Source organism: Notolabrus celidotus, chromosome 5, assembly GCF_009762535.1.
Source record: "Notolabrus celidotus isolate fNotCel1 chromosome 5, fNotCel1.pri, whole genome shotgun sequence".
Taxonomy (NCBI): Eukaryota; Metazoa; Chordata; class Actinopteri; order Labriformes; family Labridae; genus Notolabrus; species Notolabrus celidotus.
This window is the reverse complement of record NC_048276.1, coordinates 8555374-8578028: the sequence shown is the minus strand read 5'-3', so window position 1 is coordinate 8578028 and position 22655 is coordinate 8555374. Positions and strand designations below refer to the sequence as shown.

At 38.7% G+C, this 22655-nt stretch overlaps 1 protein-coding gene across 8 annotated transcripts; it reads left to right on the top strand.

The window, feature by feature from the left end:
- The first annotated feature begins 558 nt into the window (after positions 1-558).
- On the top strand, positions 559-22598 carry arfip2b (ADP-ribosylation factor interacting protein 2b). 8 transcript variants are annotated; one of them, XM_034684088.1, is made up of 10 exons: positions 561-897; positions 6844-6954; positions 11565-11621; positions 14113-14221; positions 15799-15855; positions 17422-17537; positions 17642-17863; positions 17963-18120; positions 19501-19675; positions 19775-22598. In XM_034684088.1, exons 2-10 carry the CDS (start codon positions 6856-6858, stop codon positions 19928-19930), a joined length of 1149 nt encoding a protein of 382 aa, XP_034539979.1. In that variant the 5' UTR covers positions 561-897; positions 6844-6855; the 3' UTR covers positions 19931-22598. The 8 variants fall into 8 exon arrangements, with proteins under 8 accessions (XP_034539982.1, XP_034539983.1, XP_034539979.1 ...); XM_034684087.1 differs by having other exon boundaries at positions 563-897; positions 11565-11597; XM_034684086.1 differs by having other exon boundaries at positions 564-897; positions 14122-14221.
- The last annotated feature ends 57 nt before the right edge of the window (positions 22599-22655 follow it).

Sequence of the window (22655 nt, the reverse complement as noted above, 5' to 3'; positions counted from 1 at the left end):
TAAGAATATAAATAGTTAAAGTAAATACATTTAAAAAGGGGTAAGGATAAGAGATGAAAATAAAATTAAGGCTAAAAATGAGTAGATAAATTAAAATAAATAAATGAATGAATAAATGAAAAAAGAAAATAAGATAAACAGATAAAATTTGTGCAAATATTTTATATATGCTCATTCTAAATACACATGTAAATATACACTGTAACAATTCTCCAAGCAGAATTCACATAATTCTATTTATTTTATTATATAACTATCACCTATATATACTTTTTTTAATGTAAAAACTACCTCTGCACTATTATCATATTATTTTAGCCAACATATGAGTAATGCCTACTTGTTTTTCTTTTTGTGTTTACAGTTGTTGTTATTATTATTATTTTATTTTTATTTTTATTTTTATTTTTATTTTTATTTTTATTTTTCTTCTTGTACAAAGAGAGCACAGCTTACCTAGTCAAATTAACTAATCCATACTTCAACATTCTGCATCATTAAAGCAGTCCTGGTGTTTGTAACAAGAGATCCCTCATCCTCTTCGCCATAGACGATCTTTGAACTGAAGCGCGTCTGCAGGATGAATTGGTCGGTGTCGTCAGTTCCGTAACGCGTTGCTCCTCCTGTCTTCATTAAGAACAGGATAGAGGATTATTCACGCAGGGACAGACGGGACAGAAGGGACGCGCTGTTAGAACCAGTCTCTACCTGGATATGTCATTCAAACACACGTAGACAGGAGCGCTGCGTGGGTTCCTTCTCCTTCCTTCTCCTCGGACGGACGGACAGACTTCAGTCTCCTCTGCGGTGGGATCATTGGGATGCTCTGCCGCTAGCCTGTTATTAGCTCAGCTAGCTTCCCAAACACCTCTGTTTATACGACGGAACCAACACACTGTAAGTCTAACCTTCTTAAAACCACAGCAGAGGATTGTGTCTAGGGATAGGAATGCAGTTAAACACCATTGCACATCAGCTGTGTTACTACAGTGAACTTAGAATGCTGATATTGTACATTTTAAATACCTCAGAAGAGAATCTAGAAGCAGGCCTTTACTAAAGAATGAATATCTTTCCACTTGAAATAGTATTTAAAATCATTGCTTATGCTTTTATTATCTGCCCTGAATAAACCCCCAGTATGTTGGGCAGATTGAACCCACCACAGGCCTGCAGGGAGTCACACCCACTGAGGAGCGCACCTGTGCAGGTGCACCTGCTCTGACGACAGGGTCATTTTTCATAGAATATTTAAAGCTCCTTTGAGGAGTTTTTGAGTGGTCATGAAATGGACTGAAAAGAACAGTGATCAGGGTTCCCACGCGTCCTGGAAAACCTGGAAAACAGTTGACCAGTTTTCCAGTACTGGAAAACACCTGGAAAATGGGAGAACAAGTAAAATGTCCTGGAAAATTATTCCAACATGACTGCATGCGACCTGACAAGGTTAAAAAAAAAACACATCCCCATTCAACATTTGTGGTCATTTTTGTCATTCAGTTCTATTTAGGTCAATTTATGCACTGATCCTCTGATTATTATTATTATTATTATTATTATTATTATTATTATTTATTTATTTATTTATTTCAGTAAGGCAGCTTCCAGAGTCCTTTGCTGGCTCTTTTGTTTTTCACTTAGCTCATTTAATATTTTTTGAGAAAAGAGAAAGCTGAGATGAGAGTTGGCCATCATTGTTACTTGGTTGCACTAATAAAGTGAAGTGCTGGACATCTGTGGTTGCATTGTTCTGTAATTAATTTGCCACAATTTTTAAGAGATTCAAGATTCAAAGGTTTTTATTGTCAATTTTCACTGTATATATGAGACATACAGGAAAAACGAGATGCTGTTTCTCTCTTCCAGCTTTTAAATATTTAAAATTTAAATAGAAAATACAATTAAATATAACAAAATACAGTTATATAAAAACAGCCTATGTACACAGTGCAGGTAGTGCAATGACAGTTTAAAAATGGACAATGAAAATGAAAATAAGCATGTAAGAGATGATTTCATGGATAGCCATAGACTGCACATCTTTCAATGTTGACTCCCACTGAGAGGAACATATTAGACTATTTAGGAACTAAATTAGGAACTAAATTTAGAATGTCATACCAGCTTGATCATCACTGAAAATGTCCTGGAAAAGAGTGGGAACCCTGTACAGGGTCATTCTTTATAGAATATATAAAGCTCCTGTGAGGAGTTTTTGAGTGGTCATGAAATGGACTGAAAAGAACAGTGATGCCTCATTATGACCTAGAAAAGCAAACAAGATTGTTAGAAAGGGTATTGATAATTTCCGTTTTGTTATTTTAAAGCCTGAAATCACTGTGAGAGGGTAGGTGTCAGATGAGGTGATGGACAGCACGTCACGAAAAACCCTTTTTCTGCAGTGAAAATTCTTAATGAGTGAAATAGTTGACTGTTAGTTGAAAGCAGGAGGAGATAACATCATTTACACATGCACAGGACAAAATAAGCAAGATCACTTAGTGCACAGGGGGGGCACCAAAATCAACACAAACAGAAAGTTCCTCACAGGAGCTTTAACTGTACATTTTTAGTTTCTGACAACAAAACTACAACTTGTGTTTTAAGATCATACACTGATGACTTTAAATGATGCTAATGTATATTTTTTAAGTATCTAGAAGCTGCCTTACTCACTAATAGACCTTTAGTAACTTATATTTAACCAACCTCATGCTGTTTCCATTTCACATTTACACAGTTGTGCATGAGAGACAGTGGGATGCCAATATAAGCAGACTTTTTTAGTTGCATTGGATTCAATTTGTAATACTGTATAAACCAAAATTCAATGAAGGTGTGAAGCAGCTCTTCCAGTCACAAAGCTGTGACACAGGAGCTTTAAGAGCTGTTTCTGTGTTGATCTTTGTTGGATAAGAGAAGCCAAACTTCTCTTGCCCTAAGTCAACAGAGATGAGAGAGATGTGTCATTCCTCAGGAACAGGGCATGGCTAAGTGTGTATATAAAGTGTAAAAGCGCTCTCAGCAAATGTAAACAAGCAGTTCCTCCCATCAAATAAGACTGGTGATATTTGTGCCAGCAGGTGATCTGTCTGTGATACACCTGCTATGTCCAAGTTAAAAGAAACACATGGAAATGTATAATTATTTATGCATTTGTTTGTTTTGACAGGGACAGTGTTTACATGTGTAGTCCCTGGGGAGGTGACAGAGACAATGACTCTGTTAAAAACAAAGAGTACATGATTCAAACAGCTACACAATACACAACCACTCTACAACAACAAGGGTACCTTCACACTAAAATGATCATTACAATGTTAGAATATTAAAAATCAAGAGCACTACACTATAAAAACAACTACACAATAAAGCATAATCACTAAGAAGCACACATCTCTAATAATGACTTTACAATAGAGCTGGGCGATATTGAAAATATTGTTATCAGGATAAATATCAAATCATTAATCCATTTAAATTTAAAGGCAGATTTTTGGTCCTGAGTGAAAGTTGAAGAAACCAGACCGTTTGTTGGTTTGTGTCTGGATTTAGTTCTCTGATAAGCTTCCTGAATCCATCATTTCTGACAGTGCTAAGAGGAAGCAGGTCTTTTGTGTAAGTTGAGAATTATCGCCCAGCCCTACATTACAATATAAAAAGCTGAATGCACTTTGCTGTAGAAGCTACACCCCAGCGTCCCATAAGTCAGGAAATCAGGAAATGCTACCAAGTCTTAAGAAGCTTACATACAGATTTGAAAATGATTGATTTATACAGATTTTAAAATAGTCCCTTAGTTTTGATCGTTGGTAGCGCTTTCATTGCAAAGGTATTCATATCAGCCAGCTTATGGATCAATGTAACATTAGACATTTTGATTCCTGGTGAAGTCAAAACACTTTCCCATTGGCAGTCTTAACAGATTCAGAAGATAACAGCAGCACCTGTCGAGCCTCTTCCCTGTACCTCTTCTCACTCAACCAGTCCTGTAACATTGCCAAAGCCTGTTCTGAGTTGCAGTTTGTTTGGTCGACATCTTTCTGACATCGGATGTCATCAGCTCCACGTGTTCGTTAACACCCTTATCCCTATCATTTCTGCCCTGTTTCAACACTTCTTGCCTTATTGTCTCTGCTGGTGACTGGTCAGCCAATAACCAATAAGCTAAAGTTTGTTGTCTACCGAGGGGATAGGAAAGAAACGTTTTTATCAAGGTGCATCATTGTTTGAAATTATAAACACTACACTAGATGTGCCGTAACACCTTTCCATACATTGATTTCTTCCGACATTCGTGATCAGGTTATCCATAGCTTTGCCTTTGATATTTAACTGTACTCAATACAGTTTGATCAATCAGAATCCAGTATTTAACACAGCCGGTTGATCAAATAATCGAACTGTTGATCAAAACAGTTTTACGAACAGTTCTTCGGTTGATCTTTTTTTTTTTTTTTTTAACAAAGTTTATTTATGAATTTTTTAATACAACAGTAATAATTCACAGTGATGAAATATACTGATTAATAGAATCCCCCACCAACCCCACCCATGGTAACATTAGGTCGGTTGATCTTTTAGCAGCTATTATTTGAGCCCACTTCTTTTTAATGGAAACTCATTGATCCCTACCCTAAACTGTTGAAACAAATCAATATACCTTTCCTAAAAGTAGGGCTGGGCGATAAAACGATAACGGTAATTGTCGTGATATTATTTTTTTCAATATAGATATTACAAATGTACACAAACATTGGGTACGGTTACATGATGTTTTTTAATTCTGAATTAATAATTCCGAAGTATTCTCCTTCGTGTTTACATGGAAATAGTAATTCCGAATTGAGGTTTACATGGAAAACACGTTTAATTGTTTTTATTTAATTCCTCTTAACGTCTGGGGGTTGGGAAGGGTTCTGATTGGACAGGGTCGGGCGTGACGTATTTACGTTTACCGGAAGAGAACAGACTCCAGTTCCTGCTTCTTTCATTTTGGGTTACAACATGGAAGACCACACAATAAGGACAACTTTCACTTTGATTTTGATTATAGTTTTTAAAAAGCAGCTCGACACAAACGTACTGCTTCACTTTCGTCAGCTGAGGAGGAGAAGAGAGATAGACGACCGGAGAAGGGAGGCGGAAGACCGGACTGTGGCGATTCAAAGCCGGTTAGTGCAACGGCTGCTCTACCTCAGCCTGAAATATGTGCCCGCCAGCGCGGAGTATGTGCGTCATCGCGACAGGACAAGGGAACGAGCATGCGCAGAACGACCGGAATTAATTTAAAGCGGAATGAACGTATACATGATAGAGGAATTATTCAATTCGGATTTAAAATCAGAAAAAAACAGCTACTTGCATCGGATTTAACTTTAATTCGTAATTATCATTTTCATTCGGAATTAGGTGTTTACATGGTAATTTTAAATCTTTTTAAAGAGGATTTAATCTTAATTCGGAATTAAAGAGGAATTAAAAGTCTCATGTAAACGTAGCCATTGATGTATATTCAAACATGTAAGTACAACCCCCAACCACTGGACAGGAAGGGTTGCTAACGTGTCTTAAACGCTAGTTCCCACCCAACATTAAACAGAAGAAGAAGTCGGCATGAAACAGCCAATCATGTCGCAGGGTGAGAGGTAGGCGGGGCTTAAAGACGTTTGGAGCAGAATGTAAACACTGCTGAAAACTGAAGAAAATGCAAATGAACGACCTCAAAACAGTGAAAACAAGGCCACTAAACTTCATTAGTTAAGATATTTTTGCTTCTTACTAGACTACTAAATCCCAGAAACAAGCTATCAAACCGTCTGGTTTCTTCAACTTTCACTCAGGAGAAAAAAATCTGCCTTTAAAATGATATGGATGAATGATTCGATACTTGCTGTGAAAATTATCGATATGGACTGATGTGAAAAACGTTATTGTGATAACATCTTTTTCAATATCGCCCAGCTCTACCTCAAAGCACACTTTCCAGACCTATTTTTAAATTGGCTGAAAGAACAAAAAGGCCTCACCAGTCCTGAATCAGGAGCTGTGCTGTTGGCTTTGTATATCTCTTTGCATAGAGCTCATGCATAGGCTAAATCTTCCAGGTGTTTTGTTTACCTGGCAGGTGGATTGTCTGAACTGCAGAGTTAAAATCAAGCATTATGTGCTATAGACTCTCCAAGTGGTCTTAATTTTTCACCACCATCTGTGGCGATGTCTCTCACACACACCGTACACCCATTAGAGATTGTGGGAGTGAATTAAGTAGGATGTGAATTCATTATTTTTGTTGAAGCCAAAAATAGGAGCATCATTGCTGCTTGTCAGTGATAGTCTTTGTCTATGCGATCATAGATAGTGACTGTAAACATAGTGAACATGTGCAGCAGACTACATCACTCTGACCTATAACTCTGACTGGACAGTGATGATGTGGAACATGTTGCTGCCTCCTCTCTCGTCTGGGTTTTTCTAAAAGTGGGTGCTACCACAGTACAGTCCTGTAATCGAGCTGCAGAGCTGAGTGGCCACTTCAGCACGACAGCTCATTGTAGTGGCGGCTCTTGTGTGCGCGAGGCTTTCATACGTTTTTTTTTCCGTATCAATCCAGAGCGGTAGCCTTGCCCTTTGAAAATCACCTCCTCGCTTGTTTGTGGCAATTATACTCCCATCTGTGTAATGATCTGGCTGTTTGGACTATGCTCTTTGGTCTCTCCTGTTCAAAGCAGCGTTTAGACGACAGTGTTTTTCCATCAATGCCTTTTTTCACTTTATTTACCTGCAGCTGCTTCTGTTAAATCCATGCTCTCTCTCTCTTGGTGTCTTTGCTTTCTCTAACAGGCACGGTGCATTATGACAGACAGCATTATGAGTAAAGCTGCCACTATGGAGATTCCCATCAACAGTAATGGTGACACAGGAACACTACCAGAAGACGACAGCCTTGAACAGGTGGGTCAGTCTACAGCGTGTGATAATGTGAGACGACCTTGTGTAGTTGTTCTTCATTTATCTCAGGTGATTTCACAAGAGAACAAAGCTGCAGAGTGTGAAGTGTGTGAAGTGTGTGAACCCCTGACCCCTAAAGATAAGGGTCGTTTATAAAGAACAGCAGACTACAGAGAACAGTTTCTATCTTTTCTACAGTTTCTATACATTTTATGACTACCTCAGTAAAGAAAGGCTCTCTGTGCTGCTACACTTTAGTTTGCCCTTGCCATTTGTTTTTGAGCTCAGAGACTTTTCTTCTAAAGTCAGTGATGATATGATTTTCCCTCCATTCGTTTAAAGTTATACTCAATTTTGTAAAACTACAAATTTTCTATTACTTTTACAAATTAATTTTTCATCAGTTTTATTGAAAACTGATAAAAAATTGTGGTATTTAATTTGTCAGTTATTCAGCCACCTGCTTATTATTATTATTATTATTATTATTATTATTATTATTATTATCATTCTCATTATTGTTATACTTTGACTATTTTTTGTTATTATCATTATTATTTTACTATACATTTTATTATTATATTATTTTTTATTATCATTATACTTTTACTGTTAATATTATTATATTATTACTATTATTATTATTATTATTGTTACCATTTCAATTGTACTATTACTACTATTATTATTACTATTATTATTATTATTATTATTTTTTTTTTTTTATTATAATTTATGATCATTGTATTTGTATTATTTTTATTGTTATCATTTTACTATTATTATTATTATTATTATTATCAGCATTTCAAATCATTATCATTATTAATTATTATTATTATTATTATTATTATTATTATTTTAAATCATTATTATAATTATAATTATTTTAAATCATTAATATAATTAGTATTTTTTTTAATTTGCATTAGTTTCTCATTGGAAAATACTAATTGAAGTATGAGAATGAATTCAGCCTTGCAGTCTCATCATTGAAGGTCATATCATTCCCATGAGAGCCCACAAAGCAAACAAAACCTACAAACTTAAGCTAACTGATGCCTGAAGTGTTATTTATAAAGATTAACTAACGATGCTGTGTGTGTATTATGTTCTCAGCTTTACATTCTGTCTGTATTCACACTGTTTTAAGACCTTTAGCTGTAAAAGAAGGAATCACTATGTTTCTATCTGTCCTTTGAGTATCTCTGGAGCCAATCATCTGCTTGACTTCATACTTGGTGGTTGTTTTGCTGAGGACCTGAGGGTCTTACTGTGTCCAAGAAACAAGGCCTTCTCTTAACTGACACTCTCCTGTCAGCTGCTGCACTAGCTCTTCTTGTTTAGCTGACAGTCCTGGACACAGACTGTTTGACTGTAGCCACTTATTTTTAACCTCCTACCTCACTTTAGTCTGTCTGTTTTGATCTCTTTCTGTGGATTTTATTTTTTTTCTGCCTTGAGTGAACTTATCGTATTACTTGACTGTCAGAGGTCCTGTGTGTCTGCTTGGTTACAGCTGTGGGGAGATTTCCTCCTGGGAAATCAGGTGTCGGAAACCAGCTGTCTCCTTGGGAACCAGTTGTTCCCATTAACAGCCCCTGTGGCCTCGTGTTCACGGTTTCAGACCCCCCTCCAGAGTATTTCATTAACCTGAGCACCACTGTGTTTGGTTAAAAGGCTAAGCTCTTAGATTTAGTTATGCCCTTCTCATTTACAGAGGTTTTAAAGGCAGAAGAGTCTTCTTTCCATCACTTTCAGGAGTGTCTGAGTGAGAGACAGACAGAGCAACATTGTGTCTGCAGAGTAAACTAGGCGGAACAGGTTCCTATGTCCCAGAGGCACACCTTGTTGGACAAACAGACTGAAGATCCTGGAGGGAGTCTTGGCAGTTAAGGTCTTATTTGCTCACCAAACTATGAGTGGCTCTTTCACGGCAGTAAAGAAAACCCTGCCCTCTCACGAAGCTATCAAGGAGAAGCGAGCGTCTCTGCTTCCTCTGCTCAAAGTGATCATGTATGAGAAGTGTTTATCTGCACCGCGGAGAGCTGGATATTAACCAGTTGTCATAGCAACTCCACAATTAATCTAGAAACTGGCGGTGCTTTGTCCTTGGGTGAAAGCCCTGTGAATCAGATGAGATCTGCCGAGCAGTGCTCTGAGTTCAAGCTGCAGCAGTCTGTGGTTGTTGTAGGGATGAGGATTGGTAGGTGAAGGTAGAGCAGAGGAGCAGAAGTATTGTTCTAGATAGAGCTGGGCGATATTGAAAATTATGTTATCATGATAAAATGTTTCATATTGATAATTATCAGGTTAAATATCAAATCATTATTTCTAGGGATGCACCGAAATGAAAATTCTTGCCCGAAACCGAAAATGAGGAAACCAAGGCCGAAAACCGAAACACCGAAACAAATTATTATGCCAATTATTAGTAGGTAGACCGGAGACAGTTGTAACATTTCACTCCTTGGATTTGAGATTACGCCATACATTTTCTGTTTGTGTTGCACAGGCATTTTCTAGGCCATTTATTAGCAGATACTTGAAGCTAGTTTGTATAGCAGTTTCAACACACTGGGTTAAAGGAGCTCAAAGTTAGACAGAAATGTCAAAAATGTTACAACTGTCCCCGGTCTCCCCTACTATTGCATTTATGGCTAAGACCGTGTACTAACCTCACTAAAATCAAGGATCTCATTGAACCTATCAGACAACGAGGGTGCATGCCCCTCATCTGGTTCAGAGAGACGAGCCCTTTTTTCTGTGCTCTGTTATCCTTCTCCAAGCGGGTTCTCCTCATCCATCGCGGCCTGGATCATTTCTTGTGCGCGCTGCTTTATTCCCACATCCAAGTAATGATCTTTATAACGGGGATCAAGTACAGTTGTGATGAAGTGCAGAGGATCCGAATAGATCTCAGTGAAACGTGTGCTGACAGACTCTCCAGACAAGTGCGTACTGGCCACGTTTTATGCTTGCATCATCACAACATTCTGTTTTGGGCGTGTTGTGTCGGTGATAAAAGTCTTTCGGCCGAAAATGGCCCAAAAGTGCATTTTTCGTTTTTTGGCTGAAAATTTTCAGTGGCCAAATTTTTGGTACATCCCTAATTTTTCATTTAAATTTAAAGGCAGGTTTTTTTCTCCTGATTTGAAAGTTAAAGAAACCAGAAAGTTTATCATTTCTGACAGTGCTAACAGGAAGCAGGTCTTCAGTTTAAGATGAGATTTTTGTTAAGTTTTAGTTTGTTTCTTAATTTTCTCAGGTTGAGATTATTTGCATAATTTGATTTAAATTTACAACAAATATATATATAAAATTGAGTATCAGTTTATATAGTATTGTTTTGAGTTGTGCATTCCCCTTTAAGATTACTAAGGGTTAAATAAAATACAATATTATTATTATATTTATATTGAGAAATATGATTTCATGCTAATTATTGTTATCAAATTATTGCCCAGCCCTAGTTCTGGATGTTGCAGCATTGCTCTTGAGTCATAGCAGGGATGGTGAGTGACAGACGGAGCACTGACAGCTGGCAGGATCCTGGCAAAGACCACATGTATCACAGCGGCTTCCTCATGACTACTTAGTCATTCAGCAGCATTTTAAGATGCCTATGCTGTCATTCACAGTTCCTCAGAGGTGATTTAACCCCAGCTGTGTTTTAAAATGACAAAACTGCCCATGTATTTGGTAAAACAGTGTCTCTTTTTTTAACATTTTAAAGCCTCAGCTTCTGTTCCTGGTGTCATATCTCTGCATAGACAGACACAACTATTCCATAAGCTGCTTACACCTCACTGCAAAGATTTGACAGCCACGTTATTTAATGAAGACTTAAAGGTACTGTGGTTTGCAGTATCTCCGGGAACAGACACTGTGTCAACAAAGTATCTAAGGAGGGATCAGCGTCTGCGTCACTCTTCTCCCACTCTGAACAGATGCCACAACACAAGGCAGAAGTTATATATAGACCGACCGAAGGAAGGAAGAATTGAGTTAAACAGGCCGTGTCCTTTTCTTTTCAGCTCCTGTGCGGTCAAATGATCGTCTATGGGTGATGTCAGTAGCTGCAGAAACTAGCACTGCTGGGCTTTTACAAAGATGACCTGAAGTAACCGCTCATGTGGAGAGTTGTCTTCTATGGCTGATGTGTGTGTGTGTGTGTGTTCACAGTCCCTTCTTTATTTATTTTCTTTAATATTTATGCCACTTTTGATGTCTTGTAAAATAATCATTTTATTTTAGTTTTGAATGAGCATCAGTTATTTCTTTGTGCAGACAGTGTTGGAGTAATATCACAGCAAAGGTTCCCCAGATATGGACCAATTGATCCACTTGAAACTTAATATATACAACCAGGCCTGCTGTGATATCAGCCATCACTGCTCTCCATGCCACATCCCCGCTGTCTGCAGACATGAGGATGATGTCTCCGGGTTTTCTTTTGCATCATTCTGTCCTGTTTCATGATTTCCTGATTTCAGTCATGGATATTTTTTTGTTTCTTTTTTGTCTCCTTTCCCTTTTTTTCTTGTCTTTTTGTTCCTTTTTTGTCGTTGTTTTTGTGTTCGTCGATATCCCCCTCCTCCATCTCTGTGCAGGCTGCAAAACTGCAGTGGAGCTTAGATGAGAAGGTAGGGAGCTCCAGAGGCAACAGGGTGAGCAGGCCATTTGTGGATTTCTGTGTGTGTGTGGGTTAATGTTGGTGTGTAGTGCTGCTCAGTGTTTTGACTTTAAAATGCCTTGTTTCACTTTGTCATTTGCTACGATTAGTAGGGATGTAACGATACACTCAACCCACGATACGATTCACTTACGATTCTCCAACGATTTTCAAGAAAACTGGATTGAACTCAAAATTTGATTTACTATCATTTTATTTCAATTCTGAGATACAGACAGTTGCAATATATATTTTTTTCTCTTATATTCCTTTGTAAACAAAGTAATCCTTTGTCATTTTTAAGGTGTGTTGTAACTCAAATAAAACCACTGAACACTTTTTTTCAGTACCTTGCAAAAAATCTAAAAATGACCGTACAAAAATACCTTGTTGGAAAATTTTAGAACAATTATAGAGAAATGGAAAGTGAACGATTCCCAAATGAGGGTATTAAATATTAAAACAAATAAGTTAAATCTCTTTAAATTAAGGATGTAAATTTCAAGTATTTTCCGTGATCGATTTTTGAAAATGTTAACGATCAATTATCGATGCCCATGTCAAAACAATGCCAAATGCATTTTTTTCCCCTGAATCAGATTTTCCTTCTCGACACAATGTATATAACTAATGGTATTGAATAGCTAAAGATTGTATTGAGGTGTTCAAAACGTTAAGCACACTGAATATCAACATGTGGAGCAGGCTCATAATCTTCGTGGACGTACAGTCATAAAAGTGAAGGCTCAGACTTCAACAAGGGAACTGAACACAAACATATTTCAGACTCTCAGTGTCCAGTTTTCTGTCTGCTCGTTCTTATTGAGGAAAAATATGCATGTGAACGCGGTCAGGTGTCAGCCGGGAGCGCAACCGGGTCAGAATCAGTCCGGTAGCGGAGAAAAAAAGCGCTCATGGAGACCTGTCACTCAGCTGCAGCCCCCAGCTGAGCATCTCCACTGTGCAAAACACCTTTAGTCAGCTGATTCACATCAAAACATGCTTTAAACTTAAAACACCTCCCTGATAGCTGAGTGTAATATGAGACCACATGATGTTTGTTCCACGTGATATAAAAGCCAAACAAAAAAAATGTGTTCGAGTAAGTTCTTAACAATCAATTAATCTATACTCAATTCATTGTTGACATCCCTACTTGTATCACTTTGATATTTACTCCATGAAATGTCAGATATTTCTTTTTTTAATGGCAAACCACTGTGCAGCATGAGTCGTGCTCTCTGTTAACTCGCCTCCTACTAACTTTCGATGGAAGGAGTCTTTCAAACCTAAAATGTTTGGAGGATTTCCTTCAAAGAGAGTTCCCTTTGAGTCGTTTCAACAAATTAACAGATGGCTAACAATCAGGTCTTAACATTAGCGTCTGTTTCAACTGTATTAACAGATTCATAGCTTAGATTCTGTGTGCTCTTCTTAACATGTGAGTGTTTAATTGAAATACCAACACTGTCGTACTAATTGTCATCATCTAATACATCCACAGAGTTCTCCTCCTTAATGCTGTTTTACTCCTAAATCATACCAGATGTATTTTTACTTCCCTTTCTCTAAGTGTCACACACACTCTCTTTGTATTTGCTCTCACAAAGGAAACAGCTCCCTCCCTTCCATAGCTTTGACTTTCCTTATCACATCCTTAAAAAGAGTCCAAGCCCAAGCTTCCAGGAAGCTAAATATCATGCTGCTGTTTACATTTTACAACGGGCGATACGGATCTCTGCTCAGAGTTAAGTCACAGTGTGTGTGCAGCGTCTGAAATAAGAGGCTTTCTCACAGCACAGGCAGGAGTTGAATTTAAACTTGTTTGTCACGTAACACGTATTATTACACAGTAAAAAAAATAAGATATATATTCAGGCCAGAGTTTCCTTTTCCATGAATCCCTCCTGAATGTTTCTTTTCCTAACTTGCTGATACTTGAGAAGGAAAGCAAACAAAAGAAAACGGTGAGCTAAATTAAGGAAAAACACACAAGATGGATCGAGTGTCCCGTAGCACAGTTCCCCTCATGATTCAGAGCTCGACTTAAGCTTGTGATTATTTTGGCAGGAAAAAATAGTTTGCTTAAGCATTTCCTGCTGCATAGATCATTCAAAGTCACTGCTCAAGTTAGACTTCAGGTCGCTCACAGCTGTGCTGCTGCAGTCCTCCTGCCCTCTCCCAGTGGTGGCATTTAAAGTCATTAGTTTGGTTGTTGATTAACTGAGCTCTTAGGTTCTGTGTTTGCTGTATAGTCTCCCCCCCCTGTTGACTCCCAGATAAGAAGCTGTAGTTAGATGCTGCTTGAAGATTGTGTACACACTAACCTTCCTAACATAGTGGCGTTTGTCTCCCTCTTGTGCCTACACTTTAACCTACATTGTTTACATTGCAACACTCACTTATCCACACGTCTCCATCCAAACATCCTCTATGCTTTCCTTTGTTTGTTCTGTTTTATTATTTCTGCACTTTTAACTTTGCAGGATTTACAGCAGGTGATGGTATCGGGGCCCAATCTCAACGAGACGAGCATCGTATCTGGAGGATATGGAGGAACCGCAGAAGGTATCATCCCCACCAGCTCGATTAAAGGTACAGTCACATCTTCTCTGCAGTCACTGTGTTTCATTTTGACTTCTTCTGTGAGTTAATTCAAAGGATGATGAGGTATTTGACCTCTATTTTCTCTATCATTTTTTCCATGAGACTGCGGTGCAATTAATTTGCTGTGCTTTGGGGCTCTATTTGCTCTGATTAATACCTACCCTAGGCCCTTTGCTGTAAAATAAAAAGGTGCCTTAGTGGTCTGTATAACTCAGTGCTGATGGCTGTATCTGGAGACATGGAAGAAAGCAGGGTTGCAGGGTGAACTTGATTAGTTTACAAAGAACATTCATGGGCGGTTGAGTGTTTACTCTTGTAGAAATGCAACATCTGGATTAATTCCCAAACTGCATCTTAGAAAAAATCAGTCTTTAAGGACATTTCTTTCAATCAATCAATCAATCAATCAATCAATCTTTATTTATAAACGCCAAACCACCACAAACATTATCTCAAGACTCTTTACAAACAGATGAGCAGGTCTAGACCGTACTCTATGTTATATTATTAACAAAGACCCGACATCAAGACAGGATGAGATCCAGTCCCATCTTACAGACAGGACTCAGTCTGATCTCATCTTAATCCACCATGAGCAGAGCACTTTGCAGCATTTAGCAAGTTACAGCGGCAAGGACAAACTTCCTTTAACAGGCAGAAACCTCCAGCAGGACCAGACTCATGTTAGACACACATCTGCTGAGACCGAGTTGGGGTTTGAAAGAGGGATCTAGGAGATTAAGAGAGAGAGAGATGATAGTAGTGAGACGGATAGTAGTAGTTGTAGGAGCTGGAGTCTGTCTATGTCTACGGCAGCGACTCAGAGGAATCTACGAGACAAGGGAGCTCAGGGACTCCAGAAATCTATGGTTCTCAACTTTAATAAGACAGGGAGAATTAAAGTAAGATCTGGTCCAAGCCTGAGCCAGCTCTAACTATAAGCTTTATCACAAAGGAATGTTTTAAGCCTACTCTTAAAAGTAGAGAGCGTGTCTGCCTTTCTTAAACCTTGTGTGATGATGAAAGCAGACACAGTTGGGAGTTAGAGAGTGGATGACGTGCCATAAAGGACCTGTGTTGAAATCAAACCAGGGTCCCTGTGATAAAGACACCCTGGGGTGAGCCACCAGAGCACCCAAAAACATGATATAGAAAAGCAACAATGACAATAGCAATGACCAGACTTCATGGACTATTGAGTTCATTTTCAGTCCACTGGTCATTCAGACGTGTGGATGCATTACTGAGAGGACCTGGCTTTAATTGTCTCAGTGGTACAAGAAACAGCTCTCTCCAAACAATACGACCGTCTCTTTGTTTGAGCTCAGTGCTCCCAATTAATTCTCACAATACTTCTTGTAGCTCTTAAGGAGTAAACACTAAGCTGTTAAACCCTCTAAAACAACTTTATACTGCATAAGAAATAGAGTTTCTTCACATGATACTGACACTGATGGTGTACTAAGGTACTAACTCATTCCTGGTTCAAGGCGTTGACTTCAACCCTCTCCTCAGAATTGATGCTAATACTAACATCTTTGTCCCACTCCCTGTCTCTCTCCCAGGCCCTGCTGTGCGCTACAATGCAGAGTTTAACAAAAGGATCCCAGTTCAAGCATTAGGTGGATTATTAGACTTAAGTATTGTTAATACTGGAGAGCCTGTTTCCAAAATGTGATGTCATTATTTGTTTGTTTTTTTGTACTCCTGTACATCAAGTCTTTAAATGACATTAAGTAAGCAATCAGTAAGCAGTGGACTTTTTAAAGCTGGATAGTTGGTAATCTTCAGTTTTAAGTTCTCATCCTCTCATGATGGATATCACATTTTGTAAGGAAGCTTGTCACACTCAGTTTGTCTTTTTTTAGACACTTGGGAAGCAGCTTTTCTGTCCCCTTTTTATCAAATCTGTATTTAATCAGCAGAGAGATTCGCATTACTCTTATTTCTGGGTGCTTCTCTGCTTTTTTGGACATTTTGTGGCTTTTCTCTCTTTTAACAAGTGTTTCCGTCACACATCATTCCCTGGTTGGTGTCTCTCAGAGAGGGGTCTATGTTTCTTTTTCCTTGAATAACTATCTAAACTGAACTCTCAATGTATGTGCAGCAAAGCAGAAACCACCTTCATGCCTATCTGTGTGTGTATTTGTATAAAACCTGAGTAGCATTGATTCCAGAAGTGAAATATTACCTCTGTAAACTTGTTGTGTTTATGAATTTCTCTCTTGTTAATCATTCCCATTTATCATCTTTAATAAAAGCCTGATTTAGTTTATGTACTATAAATAAACTGCTGCAGTTCAGAAGCCCCCTGTCTTCATCATCATCACTCATTTGTCCGCATTGTTCACTAAATGTCATGCACTAAATCTTGTCTTTTCATCTTTGTCCTCCGCTGTCTTTTCACCATTCCCTCCCACACATTTCCGATCCCTCTCTCATCCATTTTAACGACCTGCTTTTCTGTTCTTTCTGCACCTCCAACAATCTTCCTCCTACTTTGGCATGAATTATAACTTCATGTTTGAATTATTTTGGAATCCTCAACCTGTTATAAAAAAAAAAAAATCCCATTATTCAAAAATAACACAACGCAAAAACCACCCAACACCCTTCCCTGTTTCATCACCACCCTGAACCATTGTTGATCCAAACCCTCCCATCCAAACCCCCATCCACTGTCACAGACCTGCGTATGAAGGCCAGGCGAAGTAGCGTACCCTCATCCAGTACTTTCCTCTGCCGCATATCAAGTGAATCAAATGAATACAAAGGTACTGGGGAGACGGGGTGTAGCTGATGCTCTAAAGTAGGGTTAGAGTTAGCAGTGACACAAAATATCTCTACAGTGTTGCAGCTTTTGTAACCGCTCAGTTTAAAGAAGTCTAAAACATTAAGGCTGTTTCACTTCATCTTTCTCACTTCCTGCTCTTTACTAACTCCTGAACTCTGTCTCACTCCTGTGCATATTTAACTGTGGTGTGTTGGCTCATGGTGCAAGGCATGGGTTAGAGTATAGACAGATTTTCTAACATGCTTAGTTCTGCAGCACAGATACAATGAAGTCTAGAATTCTTCATTTGGTCTAATCTTTGCTGGGGTTTATCTTTGGTGCACCTGAATGTCTGTTTGCTCATGTTTTTTCTTTGCCATGTTGTTTATTTATACGTTCTGGTAATATCTATCAGGTTCCAACATGCATCACAGCAGCAGCAGCTCGTCAGGGATGGCTGAAGAGGCAACCCGTGGTGTGGCCGTGGAGAAAATTGAAAATATGAAGAAGTGGGGTCTGAACACTTATAAGGTATGTCAAATTCTGCTACAATAAATAAGAAAACCTTTCCCCCCATGCCTTTATACAGTATAATAATCAATTACAAATGACTCTGTTGGCCTTCATCTCTCTAGTGCACAAAACAAATGATCTCAGAGCGTTTCGGGCGGGGTTCCCGGACTGTCGACCTGGAACTGGAGGCCCAGATCGAGGTCCTGAGAGACACTAAGAGGAAATATGAGAATGTGCTGCGATTGGCCAGAGCGCTGACCAACCACTTCTACAACATGGTGCAGACGCAGCACGCTCTGGGCGACACCTTCGCTGATCTCAGCCAGAAATCTCCAGAGCTAAGGGTGAGGCCTCGAGAGTCTTGAACTTCAGATCTCATTTTAAAAGCACCGATGCTGTCCCTGCTGTGATGTCAGCGTTAATCTCTTGGTTTGCCTCCACAGGATGAGTTTGGCTACAACGCAGAGACTCAGAAGTTGCTGTGCAAGAACGGGGAGACGCTTCTCGGTGCCGTGAACTTCTTCGTGTCGAGCATTAACACATTAGTCAACAAGACCATGGAGGACACCCTGATGACTATCAAGATGTATGAAAATGCAAGGTAAGGGCATGAGGCACATGTTATATTGTTTTCATCCAAGAGACTAAATGGAAGCTCTTTTAAAAGAGGGTTGGCTGAGGGATGTGGACAAAACTGAAATATGAATATTTTAATGATACACGCTTTGACACTTTTTAAATTAGGTGCTCTTATTGAACCAAAAGATGCAAGGAATTTAAAAACACTGATTTGAGACTAAGCAGTAGTTCAAAAAAGAAAGTAATTAATGCAAACATATGACAAGATCATTGAGCCTTGGGGCGCCGGTTTGACCTTGTGGTTTAATCACATGCCCCATGTCCAGAGGCTACATTCCTCAACAATTCCCAGGTTTAGACTTAGCCTGCAGACCTTTTCCACATATCGTTCTTTCTCCCAGTGTCCTGCTCCACTGTCCTTTCTCTCCTAATAAAGGCATAAAACAACAAAAACAAACTTAAAAAACAAACACAAACATGGATTCTCTTACATTAAAAGAGGTGCTAAAAACTATTCAGTTCACAATGTGCAAGAAGAAGAAGGTGTCATGGTAGTGTTCTTCTGAAAACATACTTTAATCGTAGAGCTTTTCCGGATTTAATCTAATTTTTATTTCTATTTAATTTTAACCGACTTAAGAAAATAATTTATTTTAGTTATTTTAGGGGAATTTTATGTCTTTTAAAAACGTTTTATTTCTTTATCTTGACTTGTGTTATTCTAGGAACTGCCTGTTTTATTTTGCTGCCCATGTGAAGCACTTTGTAACTTGGTTTTTGAAAAGTGCTCTACAAATAATTATTATTAGATTATTATTATTAGTGTTGATGTGCTCTACATGCACACATTTAATTCCGAAATTGAAAGGGTAAAGTTACAATTTTTTTATGTTGTGTTTTTGGGTCATTTTTGCCATTATTGATAGGAAAGCTGGAGAGAGACAGGGAATGTTGGGAGTAGAGAGAGGGGGAGGACATGCAGCAAATGGTAGAGGGCCAGGAGTCAAACATGTGACCGCTGGCACAAGAACTATAGCCTCTGTATATGGGGCTTAGACTGCTAGACCAACGGCACCCCATAAAGTTACTACTTATTAAGAGAAATATAAATCAAGCAGTTGTTTCTTAGAACTGTAAATACATCTAGAAATATATTTTAAAATCTTGAAATTTGTTAAAATACCAAAGGATGTTTAGAATAGCATAAGTGTTGATCCGTTAATTTGATTTAATTTGATCAGTTAATTGACAGTGATCAAGAAGTCTGAGCCTTTTGTTGATGCTGTATAAAATGAGTGATGGGAAGAAACTCAAGCAGTTACAAAAACTGTAATCTTTTGTGAAACCACAAACTGGATCTCCAGGGCCTTTAAACTCTATTTTTCATGTCCTTTGTGAACAGACTGGAGTTTGATGCCTACCGGTCAGACCTTGAGGAGTTGAGTTTGGGTCCGAGGGATGCCGTAGCCATGGCCCGCATAGACGCTGCTCAGCAAACATACCAGGTCCAGAAGGACAAGTATGAACGCCTCCGCTCAGATGTCATCATTAAACTCAAGTTCTTGGAGGAGAACAAGGTAAGTCAGCAGGGTGGGCCTGAATCCTCATGACCTCTAATTGGACTAACTCTGTGTCAAAGTTTGACTCTTTTTTTCCTTCCTCGTTCCCCCTCTAAGGTGAAGGTGATGCACAAGCAGCTCCTCCTCTTCCATAACGCCATCTCAGCATACTTTGCCGGCAACCAGCAGCAGCTGGAGCAGACGCTGAAGCAGTTCAACATAAAGCTGAGGCCTCCAGGGGCCGACAAGCCATCCTGGTTAGAGGAGCAGTGAGAGGGTCTGCTGCTGCCTCCTTCTCGACCACCTCCACCTGTTGAAACCCCCTAACTTACAGAGGACCACTACGGAGGGAAACACATGCAGATCAATGGGTGGATGAAGATAAAGATATAAGACGAACGTGTGGCTGGATGAATGGACAGTTGACGGAGGAACTGACTGATGAAAAGCAGGGTATTATTGATGAATGGGCGAGATGCAGCAGGAAACCAAGTGGCCAGTTTCATGAACAGTCTGGGGGCTTTTAGTGCCTCTCCCCAGCTTCCTTTTTTGTCACTCTAACCTCTTTGTGCTTTGTTCCCAGAGAAACTCTACCTTCCCTCCCCTCTTATTTGACATAACCCCCCTCCCTCTATCTTAACACTATTATGCTGTGTGAGCTTGTTTCAGTCATGTTCACAGCTATTACTGTACTCCTCAAGTGCTCCAAAACTCCAAATCTTCTTATTCCCACAGTTAGTCCAGAAAAAGGAAGAACGACATGATTAAAACATACTCAGATGTTCCCAAAACACTACATCAAACCTCTTCCAGACATTATCACTCTTTCTCGTGTGCCTCCTCATGTATGAGCTAGTCGACTTAAATTGCAGGAAGGAACGTTTTTTCCAGAAACCACAGATGAAGGGGATTTGTACGATACACTGGAAAGGAATCTCCAGTCATTACAAATCAATGTACATTTCAAATTCAGTACTGTTTCACTTTGAAATAACTATTACATGATTGTGTTTAATTACAAAGAACACAATGTTATGTTTTAACATGAGTTCTTTGTATGTTAGCTTGACTGTCATCTCTTTAGGTTTGTATTATAGCTCTAGTTAGCTGTATGTCCTCTGTGCTGAAGACTGAAGGACAGTTTACTGTGCCAGTGTTTAACACTACAAGTACTGCAGTGTTTAGTCTGTAACTATCAGAAATACAACAGTTACTAAACTGTCACCTGAAAACTCTTCAGCTCTATATGCAACGATCATATAGGAACACTGCCACGGCTCCCAAGGGTTACACTGGTTTGGGGTTTGTAGTAGATTTGTACTTCATTTACCCAAAGAATATCGAAGAAGATGTTCAAAAGGAAGATTAGTAGGAGGATGAGCTTAATTTCACTGTGGACTGAGACAGTTAATCTACTTAAGATGGGTTTTGTCTATCAGTTAAGATCCAACAAACTTGAATCGATTTCAAACCAATTCATTATATGATATAATCGCCGAGTGACAAAATCAACGTGTTGTTTGTCTTTTTAAAGCTAATAATGATAATCCACTGACATCCAGGCTCACATCTTTCAGTCCTCCTTAAAACAAAATGCTTGTCTAAGATTATCTTTCTTCACACTGAAGATTACCGTTGTTGTCTAATATTACTAATCTCAATAATTCAACATGAAATCTTGTAAATGAGTCGTTTGGAAATGGAGTAACACTACTGATATTTGTTTGGTCGTCTGAAATGTCATCTTGTTAAAAACTGGAAGTAAACAATCACTCATAGCTGACAATTACCACAAAATATCAGCATGGTACTACATATATATGTTAAATTGTATCATCACTGTATTTATTATGCTCATTCTGTGTGTGGAATCAATACATTGTTTACTGAAAATTCAAGTTTCACAAATTGCTAAATTAAGTATGACATTCATGGAGGTGCAGAAGACACTCTCAGGATGACTGAATCGGTGATACATACTTTACCCCCAAAAAGATAGATAAAAAATTAACTAGTTTTTGGTGCTTCAGTTTTCTAGTGAAGTCAAATGAAGATAAGTCAATGTACTGAGTGTTTGATTGTGCTGACATGAACTCACAGGAGCCTCTAGCATCACATGGTAGAGCTTTATCACTCTGTGAGTTAGTCCTCCAGCTTCTTGTCTCCTCTGTATTTGCATGGCAGGCAGCAATCCAAAGTAATGTGCAGATATGTTTGACAGCTGTTCGCCCGGCTCGCACTACAAGCTTAAAGGTTGTTGATTTAAATTTTAAGGCTGGCTGAAGCAAAATCCTTACATTTACTTTGCCATTTTGCTGCACTTTGAAAGACAATGAGGACAGAAAATAGATCTCCAATACTGAGTCTGATTCGTCTGACTTGTGTTTTCTGAACTCATGCATCAGTGTGTCAAATGGGTGTAGTTTTTTTCTAAATGGAAAAAGTCACTCAGCAAAACTTTGGGCTTTACATACAGAAAAACAGCAGTTATTCGCCAGTTTTTGGTCTGTTTGACTGTCACACAGCAATATTAAAAAAACAAATATGTGACTCCCCTTTTCCAAAACCTGACCCTCTGAAAATCCCGACCCAAGCACCAAATTGAATGGCAATAGGATTTTTTGTTCCATAGACGTGAACCCTCCAGTAAATGAAAAACGTGTGGTATTAAAAGCCACTCCTTCTAGCCTAGTCTTTACATTGTTGCCTAGAGAGAACTAAGATTTATAAAATGAGATATTTTATTTGTGTACAATCAATGTTTTCTAGGCTGAGCTGGTGTATTGTATCGTATGAATGATTGCACATAATGATATTTGAGATGATAAATGAAGTTGTGTCAAGGGTTGGTATGATTCTCTGCCTTCATTCCTCACTCAGACCTGAAAGTCCCACCCCGACCCCCAAGGGAACAAGATTAAAAGTACACATTTTCAAATGCTCTGGTTGTTTTTCTTCTTTTTGTCATTTCATCTCATTTATATATATATATATATAT